The sequence below is a fragment of the Onychomys torridus genome, chromosome 4, assembly GCF_903995425.1.
Source record: "Onychomys torridus chromosome 4, mOncTor1.1, whole genome shotgun sequence".
In the NCBI taxonomy this organism is placed as follows: domain Eukaryota; kingdom Metazoa; phylum Chordata; class Mammalia; order Rodentia; family Cricetidae; genus Onychomys; species Onychomys torridus.
The window spans coordinates 118,202,200-118,219,042 of NC_050446.1; the positions used below are offsets into that span (position 1 = coordinate 118,202,200).

Below are 16,843 nucleotides of genomic sequence, written 5' to 3' on the forward strand. Positions count from 1 at the left end.
CTCTAGGGTTTAGGTGCCAGAACCAACTCTACTTTTGAGAAGTGCAACTTGGGAGTGGCAGTCGGGGGAAGCGCCCCCCAAATAGAACAGATCCTGGCGAAGGCGGTAGGGGGTCTCACATAGCTCACACCATCTGAGCAACTGTTAGAGCCTTAAAAAGGTTCACTAAAAACCAGAGACAGGTAAATTGCTTAATAACATATGTGTATTTCCCACCAGATGCTCCCAAACTATTTTGGAAAAAACAAAACAAAACAAAAACAAAATGCCTTGGCTGATATCGTTCAATTTCCAGGCAAAGTAACCGAAGCCCAGAGGCAACAGTTGCTTCTAGTTATCAAGAGATACATCAAAAGTGAAGGCATGGGAGGCTGAGGCGGGGGATCAACGCGGGTTTTAGGCTAGCCTGACCTATACAGATGAGATCCTGTTTAAAAAACAACAAAACAAAACCAAACCTTGGTGGTGGCACACGCCTTTAATCCCAGCAATCGGGAGGCAGAGGCAGGCGGGTCTCTGTGAGTTTGAGGCCCGCCTGGTCTACAGAGTGAGTTCTAGGACAGCCAGGACTGTTACACAGAGAAATCCTGTCTTGAGAAAACAAAACAAGCCCTCTATTTAGCCCGGCGGTGGTGGCGCACGCCTTTAATCCCAGAGCTCAGGAGGTGGAGCCAGCCTGGTCTACAGAGCGAGATCCAGGACAAGCACCAAAGCTACACAGAGAAACCCTGCCTCGAAAAACCAATCAAAAAACCTAAAACATTTCCATTTCAGTTCCGGGCTAGCATCCACCGCCTGGGCCTCGTCCAATCAATACCTTCTTGGCTTCTCTGCGGACCCAAAGTGATTACCCGTGGCGAGGGTTGAGCCCTCGATTCTAGCATCTAAGAAACTCCGCCGAGCGTCTCCGAAGGCTTCGGCTGGCGCAAACACTCCCGCAGCCCGCCGAATCCCGTTGCCTAGCTGTGACTTTCAACTGGTTAAGAAGGAACCAGGCGACACCATGCAAAAATAGGTAGCTCGGTAGCTGCTGCAAGTCAAGCAGCTTACTCATTCACGTGATAGAGAAGAGGAAGTAGGCACGCCCAGAAGCCTGCCGCGAGCGAACCCAAGCCAGGGGGCGGAGGGAGCGAAAAGAATAACAGGAAATGACTTAAGACGCACGTGCTTCGGAGAGGGGTTGGAGCAGAGCCTTCGAGAGGCGGGGCCGCCACTTTACGCCTGCGCAGTTGCAGCTGGCCGTGCTGCCGAGTCACTGGGGTGGGAGGAGCGTGAGCAGTGGGCGGGGCGCGAGCCTACGTGGCGCAGGCGCAGTGCGACTCTTAAGGCGCGGGCCGCCCTATCTGCGGGGTTTGGATCCGGGTCAGTCAGGCGCGGCGGTCGCGGAGAGACGCTTAGAACCGACGGGGCCGGATCCCCAGGAGCACCCCAGCTGCGAGGAGGTGAGTGGCCTGACGTGCCCGGCAGGGCCGGGGCGTCGCGTCCGCCAGGCCCCCCATCTTCGGGAGGCGGAGTCCCGCCCTCCCGTCCGGTCGCAGCGTCCCCCTGCGCCGACTGCCTGGCCGGGCCTGGCCGTCGTCCGCCGCGGCCTGGAGTGCGCGGCCTTGGCTTCCCGCCTTCCTGCGTTCCCGCGGTACCCGGGCCGCGCCGGCCGCAGCTTCCCTTTTCGCCCTTCTTGCCGCCCTTTGCCCCTTCCCGCCTTTTCCCGCCCTGCGAGCCGCATTGCTCTCCTCTTTGCCTCCTGTGGCTCGGCTCGCGTCTCTTCCCGCGTCCTCTGCGCCGCAGCTCCACTCCAGTCTCCTCTCCGTGTCCGTGGTTGGCCGGGGCGAGCAGGGCCAAAGCCGCGACAGCTCCTGGCTCGGGTCGTCCCCGGGTTCTGACCTTCCCCCGCCGACCCTGTTGAACCGCCACAGACTCAAATTCGGTAAAAGGGAACTACAGAGTCCTGCGACTTGAGAGGTTGAGTGGGTGTGCACCGAGAGGTGTGGATGTGTTTTTGTCCTGGGGACAGGTTGATTCTATGGGGGCCGTTCTGGAGGGTTGCTGGACAGGGCTTTCTTCTCAGAGCTTCATCTCTAGATGCTTCCTAGAGGTCCGAGAAATTGTCTTTGCTTTAACTTTATGAGGACGCGTGCAGATCCTTTACTGATTACTTTCAGGCTCCTGAAAACGAGGAATTGGACTTGAAACATAAGGAGGGCTTAGTTAAAACTTCAAAAGAGTAAACAAGATTGTGCATACGCTATTTGTGGAAAGAGAAACTGGGTTATGATTTGACTTAAACCCTTGCAAAGTAACTTCTATGTAATACAGGCCTTTTTCAAGTCTGAGCTCCTTTGGGGGGATTCTTCCAGAAGTCAGTGCAGTGAAGGGGTAATAAGTATGTCTCACAAATAAAATGTTAATGCAGATAGGCAAACCAGTCACCTGTTATATAGAGCTGTTGAGCCGAGCTTTGTGAATGGAAAGCTAGGAACATAGGGGAGATAATAAACCTTTTGTAATTACAAGCGTGTTCTGCTCTAGCTCCCGGGGTTAATTAAGCCTAAGACTACTCACCTTTGCTCTGGGTTAAAGTAACTGAGGAAAAAGATGAGCAATCACAATGCTGGAAGTCTGAAAACAGTGTAGGCAATACTTTATCCTCGAAATTTTGGTCTGTAGTCAGACTTTTATTTGGGAATGTTTTGGTTTTTAATGATATATCTGTTAGTGTCTCAACAAAAATGCTAAGTTTGTACTAACATCTAGGGTGGTCATCTGTCATACTATTATGCCAGCACCATGTAATTAGAAGTTTCCAGGCTTAGGTGGAAAACTTTAGCCAAGTGTAAGATCCTGGAGGGCAGGAGTGAGACATCATCCCTACAGAAATGGGGTTCCCAGGACCCCTGTGTTCAGTTCAGCCTCTGTTGTGGCATGCAACTTAGTGATAGGAATTCTGGAGGTGCTTGTGAAAGGACTGGGTTTCTGCCTGTGATGTTCATCATTGTACATGTAGCTTGGTGTGTATCTAAAATACTGAGTGGTTGCCACAGAAGTCAGATTGAGAACTATAAATCACACTTTATTAAATTTTTTACATGCATTATGTATATTGAGTATTGCATATGAAGGGCAGAGGGCAACTTAGGGAGTTGTTTCCTTGTGTTACTTAAGTTTTGGGAAACAAACTCAGATGGTCAGGCTTAGCAGCAAGCATCCTTACTGTTTGAGCTATCTCACCAGCCCCTATAAATCCATTTTTAAGCCATCTTCCTGCCAGTCCCTATAAATCCACCTCTGAGCCATCTCAACAGTCCTTATAAATCTAGCTTCAATGGAGTTGTGGTAGCAAACAAAAACAACAAACCTTGGGTGTGGTGGCACACACCTTTAATCCCAGCACTGGAGGCAGAGCCAGGCTGATCTCTGTGAGTTCAAGGCCAACCTGGTCTACAGAGGGAGATCCAGGACAGGCACCAAAACTACACAGAGAAACCCTGTCTCGAAAAACCAAAAAATGAAAGAGAGAGAGAGGAGAGAGAGAGAAAGAGAAAGAAAAGCAAAAAAACTATTTTATAGCTGGTCAATGGTGGCACATACTATTAAATCCCAGCACTCAATAGGCAGAAGCAAGCTGATCTCTATGAATTCAAGGCCAGAGTAATATACAGAGGGAGTTCCAGGATAGCCAGGGCTACACAGAAAACCGTCTTGAAAAAACAAAAACCAACCAGCCAACTAAAAACAACAAAAACTTGTTTATAGACTGTGATAGACCTTTGTAGATGTGAGGCACTCAAGACCTGCCAGAACTCAGCCCTCCATCTAGTGTATAGAATGTTGTGTATTGGAGGAGTCCTACTCTAGTGCAGTTAGAGACCTGTGAAGCTTCCAGTCATGTAAACGTGGTTTCCTCCCTCTTGTTTATGACCTGGTTAAGTAAACAGTAGTATGTGTGGAGAGAGTTTATGTTGACTTCTGATGTTGAAGTGAAAACTAAGTCCTTTGAGGTTGTACATAAACATAAATGTCCAACATTGTGACATCTTGGCCTTTGGAATAGTAGAGGTCTCACAATAACATATCACTCACTTCTGAGAAGTAAGCTGATCTAGAATCAGAGTACCCAAGGATCCATAGGGGCACTGCTCTCTCTGAGTGCCTGGGGGTGGGGGGTGGGTGTGGGGCTAGGGGGTACCAGGTTAGAAATAAAGGTAAAGTATATCCTTGGCTTTAAAGAATTCTTTATTGTTTTTAGTCTTTTCTTTCCTCCCTTTCCCCTTTTGGATGCTGGTGTGTTCATTTGTTCAAAATTTAATACTTCGGTAATTTGAAGATTTGAGAATTTATTAAAAGACTTATCTATGTTTCTTATTACTTTAGTTGATGATTCTTTATCTCCTTCCTTTGTTAAATGGAAAGTCAGAGGAGCAGAAATTGGGGGTTTCAAGTAGTCGAACTAGCTGGTTAAGAGCACCGAGCCCTATCTGTAGACTAGTGCTTTGTATTTTCCCTGCTTGTAACTAAAGAGAAGCTCTGCTTTCTTGACTTGTTTCGTTTCTCATTTTCTCGTTTAATGGCTGTGGCACTGCAAGGTAGCAAAAAGTTAACAGTCAGAGTATGAGATGACCAGTGGTGACTGAAGTAAGGCTCCACTCCTGCTGGAACGACGATGACAGTAGCATCTTGTTTTTCATGGTGGTTCAGATAATTGGTTAAAATGCTTTGTACAGATGCTGTGGTGTGTCATAGAGTCAGAATTAGAATTGTTAGGGTCAGACTAGGCAAATACTCATAGCTTTTTAATTAATCAGAGTGTCACAATTTGAGCTTTCTCCTGTCTCTGATGGTAATTTATTTGGTTGATAGATTTCTATACATGTACAATCAGGGAGCACCTCTCCCCTCATTTTACAGTCTGAAACATACTTTTAGATTTTGTTTCCAAAAACTGTAAGATGTTGGCATCAACTAATTCTGTGGTAGTTTGTATATATTTATATTATTTCATAAGAAATAAGCCCTATAATCTGGTTATATAAACTGCAGCTTAGAAATAAAAAGATGTTTTCCTCTTATCAGTAATCATATAAGGAAATATGCTTTTGATTCTAACAATTTTCACTTTTCTTATTTCCTTTTTAGTACTAACAGGAACATCCATAGGAGTGCAGAAACTTTCACAATGAAATCTGAAGCTAAGGATGGAGAGGAGGAGAGCCTACAAACTGCCTTCAAGAAACTGAGAGTGGACGCATCAGGGTAATTGAATATGTAATGTGTGACTTGGGATTATTTACTGGATTTAAATAGTCTTTTTGGTTAAAATGTTCCTCTTCTGGGGCTGGGTGGTGGCAGTGGCAGTGCACACCTTTAATCCCAGCGCTTGGGAGGCAGAGCCAGGAGGATCTCTGTGAGTTCGAGGCCAGCCTGGTCTATAGAGTGAGATGCAGGACATGTACCAAAACTACATAGAGAAACCCTGTCTTAAATAAAAGAACAAAAACAACAAAAAATGTTCCTCTTCTGACTTCTTTGTTCACCCTAGGGTTAGTAAATGGTAATACTTTGACTTTGACTTTGACAAATTCTTTGTAAATATTTGATTGAATTTGAAAAGCAGTAGTTGGTTTTTACTCTAAGGTTGAGTGTTGTGGTTTCTTCTTAACGCTGAGGCAGTCCCTCTTCCCTAATTTAATAAAGCCTTAAATCAAGTAGTATTCCACCAGGGACTTCTCATATACCTCAAGGGAATCACAGTATTTTATTTTATTTTGTAAACTAAAAGAGAATTGGCCCAATAAATGTCTATGAAGACATTCTTGATTTCACAGTCTCTAATTGCTGAATTAGTGGAAGCCTGTATTCAGTAGGGGTCTGTTACCAAGACCAATAGTCTTATCTTAGAGCCTTTGACCAAACTAAATGGAGCAGCCGCAGACCAGCTGCTCTCTTAAGTATTAGTATTTCACCCTTTTCAACATCTGTGTGCTGATCAGATCTCTCCTTACGCTAGTTCTTCTGGTCCAAAGCCCGATGAAATCTCAAGTGTTAATGGTTATGAGTGGAAACTGAACACTGGAAGCTCGGAGTTAAGCACTGTAGTAGTAATAATAGTCCTAGTCACCAGCATTTCACTCTTGGCCTTGGTACTAAGTACTTGGAGCACATCTAGGAGCACATTTAACCTTCTCTAGTGTCTTGTAGTAGGTAGGCACTGCTGTTGTCTTAGTTTAGAGAGACTGCTCACAAAATTGGGTCACTTTCTATTGGTAGAAGTTACAGTTAGAGTTTGAACCCAGAGTGTCTGGCTCCAGAATCTGCTCTTAGCCATTCTTTCATGTGATCCATTGCAGACCACATGGAAATACTTTACAAAGTAAAAGCTAAATAGATGCTAATAGCTGCCTGCCTGTGACTAGCACTGTTTCTGGCCCACCTTAGAGTGTTTATGCTAATAGATTTTCACAGTGGATGTTAAGATGTTCACATTTGCTTCCATGGTACTTCAGGAAAGTATCACTTTCCTATTTTTTTTTCCCAGCATGTTTTTTGACATATGAATACTTAAATACACTTTGAGTTTTTGTTTGTTCATTTGTTTTTAAAGATTTATTTATTAATTATGTACACAGAAGAGGGCGCCAGATCTCATTACAGATGGTTGTGAGCCACTATGTGGGTGCTGGGAATTGAACTCAGGACCTCTCTGGAAGAGCAGTAGGTGCTCTTAACCTCTGAGCCATCTCTCCAGCCTTGTTATGGGTTTTTGAGACAACCCATAACTATGTATCCCAGACTGGCCTCCCCATTATAATCCTTTCTCAGTCTCATGAGTGCTGGAATTATGTCCGTGTGCTACCATACCAATCTTTTTGTTGTTATCATTGTCTTTTTTGTTTTTTAATGTGAGTGCTCTGTTCTGGGGATAGAACTTGGGGCCTTGCTCATAGTAAGTGTGTTCTGTGCTACTGAGCCCTTGGTAAGCCTTTTTGAGAAAAGGAAATAAAGCAGGAAGGCATAATTCTAGATTATTATTTTAGTATATTCTTTGTGATTTGGGGTGTGACTTTTTTAAACTAAGAAAATTCTAGAAATAGCCATATAATGCATACAAATCCTCTGGTGTATATATATATATATATATAAATCTTTATAGGTAACTCTTCATATGCAGACTTTTCCCTGATGTTTTAAGAAATTGAAATATAAGCTCAGTGTTGTGGCATACAACTTTAATCCCAGCATTTAGGAGGCAGGCAGATCTCTGTGTACTGAGTGAGGCCTGGTCTACAAGGGAGTTCTAGGACAGCTAGGACTACATAAAAGAGATCCTACTTTAAGGAAGAAAAAAGAAACTGGAATGTAAAATTAAGCTAAAAATAAAATTAAGCTGTTGATGACACTAAAAGTTACTTAAGCCATTATAAAATGTCTTACAAAATATCCAAGCAGTTCATGGTTGCAAATTACATATTTGGGGGCTGGAGACAGGGTTCAGGGGTGAAAAGCACATACTGCTCTTTCAGAGGACCACAATTCAACTCCCAGCACCCATGACATAGCTGTTTGTAACTGTAGCTCCAAGGAGATCCTATGCCTCTGGCCTCTGCAGATGGCTGCACTCAAAAGCACATACCCTGTTCATGTGGACATGCCCATTCACGGATACAAATTATAGATAATAAAACAGCTTTTAAAGAAGTTATATATTTGTAGCATATGATACGCCTTTATTAAAATTATGGAAAGAAAGAACAGAATATTTGAGAAAACCAAGAGTATTAAAATTATGGAAAGAAGGAACAGAATATTTGAGAAAACCAAGAGTAGAAGGGATGAGTCAGTAGTGTGACTAAGCAGAATAAGACTCGTGGAGTCGCAGTGTATGTTTCTGATTGTTCCATGTTGTCATACACCCTGCTGAAGGGACTGCTGAGGACTGACGCATTAAGCTTTGCCAGGAATTTAGTGTGAGCCTGTTCAACAGGTTTTGATTTTCAGTGGTATTTGTCTTACCAGGGCCAATGTCTTTGTATTTGTTATAAAACAATAAACCCTTTCATATGACTATAAAATAATTGTAAGAGTCACAATTTACTTTAATCTCTAGACCATTTATGTAAAATGTCTATATGGTTTTTTGTTTGTTTGCTGTTGTTTTTCTGAGACATGACAAGGTCTGGCTGTTGAGCCCAGGCTGATTTCAAGCTTGTGATCTTCCTTGGCTTCCTGAATGCTGGGATTGCAGGCATAGTGTTTTAGACCATGGCATACACGTAGTCCTCTTATGATAATCCAAACATGCTCTTGTGTCATTAGAAGTACTTTTAGGGTCTTACTAGATAGCCTAGGCTGACCTTCACCTTTATTTGTACGTAGCCTAGGCTGGACTTGAACTTCTATAATCCTCCTGCCTTTGCCTCTAGAATTATAATCAAGCACTACCATGCTTGGCTGTATATGGAGGTGTGTGTGTGCTCTAGTGTCTCCACGAGCATCTGCACATGTGAAGATGACAATGTGGAATGTTATTCCGTGGGTTATTCCATCTGTTTTAGTTTGTTTTTAAGACAAAATATCTCACTAGCCTGGAGCTTGCCAAGTAGTTTAGGCTGACTGTCTGGTGATCTTGTTTTCTCCTACCCAGCCCTGTGATTACAAAGCACACACCAATGCACCTGGCTTTTTTGTTGATTCCAGGGGTCAAACTGAGGTTCTTGTGCTATATGTGTTTTGGAAAGATTTATATCAAGATACTGGTGTTGGTAGTCTGGGTACAGATGATTCTTTTTTACTTTTTTTTTTTTTTTTTAATGTTATGGGAACCCATAGTACTTGTATAGTTTTAAAAGATTTAATGATTTAACTGAGTAATATTTCAGATTGACTAGTTGCAAAAGTAGGAAAATTTTTCTAAAAGTTGTGAAATGCTTCAAAATGGGATCATTTGCTAATTGAATTGCCTCTTAGAGATAGGCTCCTGATCTTACGGCTGTGCCTCTTAGGGAAAAGAAGTGGTCAGTGTCACTTACATTCTCCCTGAACATAGAAGACTTGATCTGCCCCAGAGAAACAACCCAAAGTCTGTTTATAGCCCACTGCTAACTACTCTTAAAGATCATTCTCTTGCTTATGATTTTGCAGCCATGGGCTTTTAGGGATCTTTTCAGTTTGGTTTTGGGGAAAATTTACATTAAAAGCTGAACCCTTTTGAGAAGTGTAAACAAAGAAAATAAGTCACTCAGAGTTGTATTAGGATTAGTGAGGTAGAAAAGTTACCCTCGTGATACAGTTTCTACCCTAGTGAACTTTGTTCTTGTCCTCAGGTCCGTCATGTCTCTGTCTGTTGGAGAAGGCACAAGTGTCAGAGCATCAGTCAGAGCAGCAACAGACGACACCAAACCTAAAACCACGTGTGCATCTAAAGACAGTTGGCATGGGTAAGAGTGCCCCCTCCCCTTAAATTACAGTTATTTATTTGGGGTATGGTACCTGCCAAGGAGTGTGTATAGAAATCAAAGGACAACTTCTAAGAGTTGGTTCTCCACCACATGTATTTCAGGGATCAAACTCAGGTTGGTTTTAAGCACCTGTGTTCTAAGCCATCTCTTTGGCCTGGGCAATAGCTTCCCATGTGTCATCTGGTGCTTGCCGGGTAAGCACACTTAGCAACTGAGCTATATCCCCAGCCTTATGTGATATTGTCGTGACTTTTGTCCTGAGGTCTGCTTTGTCTGGAATTAGTGTTACTAGTCCTGTTTTTTGCCAGTGTGCGACCAGTGTATTTCTTTCCTGGCTTTTTAATCACTCTGGTTTTAAGTTGTTGGTATCTTTCATAAATAGCCTGTGGCTGATTCTATCCTGTTCTTTATTCAATCTAACCAGGGCATTTTTCTTTTTTTGCTTTGTCTAGTGCATTTATTCTGATAATTGGTATATTTGCATGTCTGTCATTTTAATTTATTTTACAATTTTTAAAAAAATCTTAAATTTTTTTTTAAATTTATTTTTATTTTATGTGTTTTGCTATGGGTGTTGGATCCCCTGGAACTGGAATTATAGACAGTTGTGAGCTGCCATGTGGGTGCTAGGAATTGAATCTGGGTCCTCTGGAAGAGTAGTCAGTGCTCTTAACCACTGAGCCATCTCTCCAGCCCCAAAAATCTTCTATTTTTGAGACATGAAATCTCATTCTATAGCCCAGGCTACTCTAAAATGCCCATTGTAGCCCAAACTGGCTTTGAATTCTTGGGCAGTACTCCTTCCCTGCCTATTAGGGACCAAATGCAGCGTTGTTAGACTTTCTGTTTTCCCTCCTTACCTACTTCCTCTGCCTCTCCGTCTTTTAAAAACCATTTGAAAAAATTGTGTTTTTTACCTCCACTAATTAGACAATGTTCGTTGTTTTTTAAGTAGTTGGCTTTGAAATTTTACTATCAAATCATGTTGGTACTTGATTGTTTGCCTTCCATGATGCAGTCATTCAGTATGCCAATCATGTTCTACTTTTAATCTCACAGGTTAGGGTTTGTCCTTGTTTGTATTTGCATTTTTAGTTTCTTTGCTCATGATTCTTGTACTCTAGACCCTGCCACATACAACTTCATTTTCTTGGTGAAAGTCTGTTGGTAAATAAGGCTCTGTGTTGCTCTTTGTGTAGAGTATATTTGAATGATTCCCCTTGGGCTGTCCAATAGCTCAGTTGTGGGGTGTTTGCCTAGAATGAGAAGCACTGTCCATTCCCCAGCACTGCAAATAGTTATGGATGGTTACCTCTGAAATTATATAACATTGTGTCCTGTTGATAAATACTTTTCCCTTCTTCCCAATGTGACCACATTGAATAAATGTCATTTTCCTGTTTTATATTATTAATTTTAATTGTCTTCTTAAGGATAGAACCTGGTCTCTTGGGTGCAGATCATGACCCCAAGTTTGGTTACAATTATATTTTTGCTTTATCTGAGAATAGCTATTAATTCTGGTTTTGAGGATGGATTGGCTGTCTCAGAATGGTTGTCTCCACGTAGGTCGGAGTTTGGCACTCTCCAGGTTGTTGTGGCCTGGCTCTCTTGTCTTCTGTGCTCGCTGCTGTTGAAAGGACTGTCTGCCGTCAGTGTAAATGGTTTGCTTTCAAGATCTTAGCCGTGATTTTCTAAATCTGGTCTTCTTCCATGGACTGTCCCTCTGTGGCACTGAGGGTTGACCTGGGGTACTCTGCGGCTATGTGGGCACTCCATGGCTAAGCCATGTTGTTCAGTCCTTTGTGTATCTTAAAACAGACTCTCGATTTAGTCCTCTTCTGTGAGATTGACAGCCTTTATGTGGGAAACCCCCCTCCCCCCCATTTATCTAGTACCTTTTAGGCCACAGATTAGCAGGCCTTTTATAGAGTGACTTGGTAAGCACAACTGTAGTCTCAGCACTTGAGAGACTGAGAAAGAATTTCCAGATTGAGACCTACCTTGAGCTACAGTGAGGCACTGTATCAAAAAACCAGGGGGTAGGGAGTCAGGGAGGGATGGATGGACAGACAGACCCAGTAAATATTTTAGGATTTGGAGGCCAAGAGGCTAAAGCTGAGGAGATTGTGTAGGAGCTTACAGGAAGAGAAAGCTGCTCACTGCTGCTGTAGTCATCCTGGTTGGCTCTTCTCGTTCAGTTGCTCAGGCAGTTTCAAGATGAAGTGGTCAGCCTGGTGGGGTTCTGCTGGAGTGGGTGGTAAAGGGCAGCTCCAGAGTCCATTTACGCTGTTTGAAATACACACATCTCCTAGTGTGCTCTTCTAGCCTTCAGATTTTGTGATGCTTGTTGGATTTTTTATTTTATTTTATTATTTGTGTGTATACATGCAGATGTGGGCATATACCATAGCACACATGTAGAAGTCACAGGACAATCCTGTTGGTTCTCTATGTCTACATGGATTCTAGGGATTGAAGCCTGTATGAAACAATCACTTATACCCAGAGTCATCTCTCCTGTCCTGGTTAGATTCTTAAACCTCTCAATGCCCAGTAGGTCCCAACTTGTAGATGTTAGCTTGGTGGGCCCCAGAAGGTGGGAGAGAAGAAAGCAAGAGAGAAGAGGAGTGAAGGGTCACCTCAGACTCATCTCCATGGCTCACAGTTGTAGCCCACTGTGGGCAGTGTCCCCATCACATGCTCTGCAAAAACAAGGGGGCAAAGTACATGCTGAGCATGTGTGAGGCTCATGGCTTGACCCAAGTGTCCCACCCCTAACAAGAAGCAAGTAGAGGGACAGATTTAAACTACTCTAGAGGGTGCAGTTTGCTGACCCTTGTAATAAATAGATTTATCTTCCTGTTCAGTACTTCTCATAGCAGTATTGTATTTAGCCTGTTCCATTTAATTCCAAATGCAGTTTTATTTTCCTTTCCCTTTCTGTTTTAATAAGGTCTCATTGTAACTCAAGCTGGTCTCGAGCTCACAATCCTTCCTGTAGCTCCTAGGAGCTAGGGTTACAGGTGTGTGCTTCCTGCCCAGTTCATCTCCCCGCCCCCTCCATCTTTTTCATCCCTATTCTCTCTCTCTCTGCGCTCCCCCCCCCCCCCCAAACTTCCCTTGAGACAGGGTCAAGATGTAGTCCTGGCTGTTCTGTAGTTCACTATTTAGACAGATTGGCCTCCAATTCAGAGGTCCTCCTGCCTGCTTCCCAGAGTGCTGGGATTAAATGTGTGTGTCACCACATTTGGTGTGATTTTTATTTCTCAAAGTTCTATATCAGGGCCATGAAGATGACTTAGTGGGTAAAAAGGTACTTTAGCATAGCCAAGCTGGAAGCTCTGAGTTCGAATTCTGGGATCCACATGATGGAAGGAGAGAACCAACTCCCAAAAGATATCCTTCATGTATGTACCCCCAAATAAATAAACCTGTTTTTTTCTTTTAAACCCTGTTATAAATCCTGCTCTTCCCCCCCCCCCCCCTCTAATTTTGCTTGGCAGTTTTAAGTCTCCTTTTCTGTTCTGTTTTGTATTTAAATGTTTTGTAAGTAGCTATATAGTGCATCTAATAATTCTCAGTTTCTGGAAATCTCAGGGGCACCAGATCCTGGGAGGGAGGGAAGGAGAGGGAATAGGAAGAGAATATGAATGAGAATATTTCTGTGTGTCTGCGCACTCAGTACATGTGAAGAGCAGAGGTTCATATTGTCTCCTCAATTGCTTTCCCCCTGGTTTTTTTTTTTTTTTTTTTTTTTTTTTTGATGCAAAATCTCTGAATCTGGAGCTCCCCTACTTGTCTGGACTGGCTGGGCAAGTCCCGGGGATCTTCCTGTCTTCTAGCACTGGAATTAGAGGTGCATGCCACTGCACCCGGCTTATTTACATGGGTGCTAGCGTGGCAGGTACCTCAAAGACTGAGCCAGCTCCCCACTTCTATGTTACTTTTATTGTTTGTTCTTGTTGGCTGTTGCCAGTGATAGGAGTGATTTGTGATGCTGATGCCCTGCTTGATAGTACTGGCACAGTGGCTTTTGTAGCATTAGTCTCGGTGCTGCAGCCACATTCTGCCTGAGGGAACTGCATCTGCTTTTATCTGCTTCTCCCACACCCAGAAGCTGAGCATGGAAGATGTTGTGTGATCTCACTTGTTTCTACAGATTGCTAGTGAGGGATGCTGAACATTTGAGACAGACTTAAAGCAGTTTGAGAATGGAGGCATTCTGACCCAGAGGTCATTTCCGGCTGTCATATGACCTCTCTCAGGAGGGCTCTGTATCTCCACATCTTCTTCAGTGTTTTTCTCTTGTAGGTCTACAAGGAAGTCTTCACGAGGAGCAGTGAGAACCCAGCGTCGTCGACGCTCTAAGTCTCCTGTCCTTCATCCTCCCAAGTTCATACATTGCAGTACAACAGCATCTCCCAGCTGCCAGCTCAAGCACAGAAGCCAGACCGAGCCACCTGACGGCAGCAGTGGGCTGGGAATTGCAAGCCCCAAAGAGTTCAACACAGGAGAGACCTCTACTTCTCTTGATGTTAATCACACAGGGGCAGGCATTGAGCCTCTGAGAAGTTTGGTTCCAAGGCTCCCATCAGAGAGTAAAACAGAAGAGCCCTCTGATGCTACCCAAGTCTCCCCAGAAAGTCTTACGACCAGTGATCTCTCTGACTTTCGATCTGTTTCCAAGCTAAGCCAGGGCAAGCCATGTGCGTGTGTAGGCAAGGAGTGCCAGTGCAAGAGATGGCAGGATATGGAAGTGTATTCCTTTTCCGGTCTGCAGAATGTCCCTCCTTTGGCCCCAGAACGAAGATCGCTTGAGGACTACTCTCCATCACTGCACACCAGAACTCTTTCTGGCTCCCCTCGATCCTGTTCCGAGCAAGCTCGTGTCTATGTGGATGATGTGACCATTGAGGACCTATCAGGCTACATGGAGTATTACTTGTATATCCCTAAGAAAATGTCCCACATGGCAGAGATGATGTACACCTGATAACGAGAAGCGGATTCGTGTGCTTTAAACCAATGAAAGGTTGTCAGAGGTTTAGTTAACGGCAGACCTGGTGGCCACTCTGTGAGAAGACCTCTCTTTCTGCTCACTGTGCTTGCAATAAAAACTCTTGGCATCTCAGTTAATCTTCATTATGTCAGTGTACTGAGTTCTTATGTACCCATTAAGGCAAGCAGGTCAAAGAAAATCTCTCCTAAAAAATGCTCTGAGGGCTGAAGAAACCATGACTGGAGACTGGCAGCAGTGGGGATGTATGAAATTCTTGTAAACAGCATATTTCAGACCTGCTTAAGATGTGGCAGCCAAGAAACTCCAATGTGCTTTTGTAACTGAACTGAACACTCATGTTGTAGATGCCAGCCCACCAGTAGTAGAGCTTTTTAAGACTCATTTAAACTGTCTTTGGTTTAACACGGGTTTGTGTCATTAAAGATTTCTTATGTTACTGTTGAGTCAGATCTAAGGTTTAGATTCAGTTTGAATAAACCAGGTGGCCTGTCCCATATTGTTTGAGGGAGTCATTAACCTTACTATCACTAAATAAACCCCTGCTGGTGCTGTTATCCAGAGGTATGGTGTGTTGTTTCTCAAGCTGTTTAAAGTGCTGCTGCTAAGTATTTGAGGTATGTGTGAAAGTGTGTCGTCTCCCTCGCTGGTGTTTGTGATGTGTATCTTGCAGCCAATTCTAATACAAGTCTTGTGCCTCTCATGTTCTAGATGTTTGTCATCTCCTCCTCACAATCCCTGAAGAGGATTTCATACTTATCCTGATAACACTCTGGTGGATGAGTCACTGTAAAAATCCCCTCCAAAGTTTGGTTAAAGGGCCCGAGTTCACTGTAACTGGGAGGGTGAATCCTTACCTTTTTCAGGTGATTTGGTTTCCTTTTTTTTTGTTTTTTGTTTTTTGTTTTTCGAGACCGGGTTTCTCTGTGTAGCTTTGTGCCTTTCCTGGAACTCACTTGGTTGCTCAGGCTGGCTTCGAACTCACAAAGATCTGCCTGGCTCTGCCTCCCAAGTGCTGGGATTAAAGGTGTGCGCCACTACCGCCCGGTGGTTTCTCTTCTTTTTCCTTCCCCAACATAGTGTTTTTCTATGTAGTTCTGGCTGTCTCGGTACTTCCTCTGTAAACCAGACTGGCCTCTGTCTCCTGAGTGCTGGAATCAAAGGTGTGCTCCACCATACTGGCCTGATTTCACATTTTATATGTGCCTTGTAGCTTCTATTTTAATTCGTATTATGCATACTTGCCAATTGTGAAAATGTCCAGTCATAGGAAGATAATAGGAAGTTTGTTTCATTTGGATTGCAGGGTAAGCCTTTGCTGTTCACTGAAGTACCTCATTGGCCCTAGGGTTGACTCAGGATAGAGGATCTTTACTTCACAAATTTGCACTTGGGAGAAGAAACGCACTAGGAAAGTCTAGTCTTTGGAAGACAGCTGCTAGCTTAGTGTATGTACATCTAGTAAAGAAAAGGCTGTCAGTAGAGCACGGAGCCGATCCCACTGTAGCACTAAACCCTCTAAGTGGCACTGGTGGTGACAGTGTACTGTTTTGTACATCTTCAGGCAGCTTTCCCAGGACAGGACAGTTGGTTTTGCACATCTCTATAATGTTGGGATTCCAGGACATCTGCTGCCTGTATTCTCTCAGGAGACAGTAAATGAGGTGATCAGTAACCTGGGCACCTCTAAGAGTGAATGTCTCAGCACCATGAAAACTGACCTTTCCTCGAAAGGTCCAGACCACAGAGAGCCACTTACAGAGGGTATTGAGTGTAAAGATTCCAGCCAACAAGTAGCGTTTTTCTCTGTGGGGGAAGTGTTTGTAGTTAGTAAGTTACTTAAAATGAATTCAGACGAGTTCCCAAGTCTTCCTTTTGTTTTATAAAGGAAGAGTCCCGTTGACCTAGTCACTTCCTGAAAGGGTCAGATCAGAGCTTAGAAATTCAGATTTGTGGGAATAAGTCAACAGTTATTTCCTGGGGTGTCATCTCACACACTTGTAATTACAACTGGGGAGGACTCAGAGTTCAGGGCCAGCCTGGGCTACAAACCAAGACCCTGTCTTAACAAGTACGAACATGAATCCTGAGGTTAAAAATTACCCCGCTCATGCAATTGGGCAAATTTCAATTTAGTGTCCTTCATGAGAGCATTTGACCTTTGTGGATGTGACTCATCACACTGGATCTTTGCCAAAGGGCCTCGGGGCCATGTGGGTGTGGTTTACCAAACTAATTTGGTATGTCCTGAGAAGAGGATTCTGTGATGACTGAGAAACTAGAACCTAGTTTCTGTGGGCTTTGATTTTGGCACTCTAAGCAGTCAGTGTGGGTATTTTAGCACAGGCAGTGCACATTGTTCCAGGCTGGGAAT

General features: G+C 43.7%; 1 protein-coding gene across 1 annotated transcript; it reads left to right on the forward strand.

The window, feature by feature from the left end:
• The first annotated feature begins 1,313 nt into the window (after positions 1–1,313).
• Positions 1,314–15,026, forward strand: Oser1 (oxidative stress responsive serine rich 1). The gene is made up of 4 exons (XM_036186596.1): positions 1,314–1,442; positions 5,131–5,247; positions 9,315–9,428; positions 13,764–15,026. Exons 2-4 carry the CDS (start codon positions 5,171–5,173, stop codon positions 14,443–14,445), a joined length of 873 nt encoding a protein of 290 aa, XP_036042489.1. The 5' UTR covers positions 1,314–1,442; positions 5,131–5,170; the 3' UTR covers positions 14,446–15,026.
• The last annotated feature ends 1,817 nt before the right edge of the window (positions 15,027–16,843 follow it).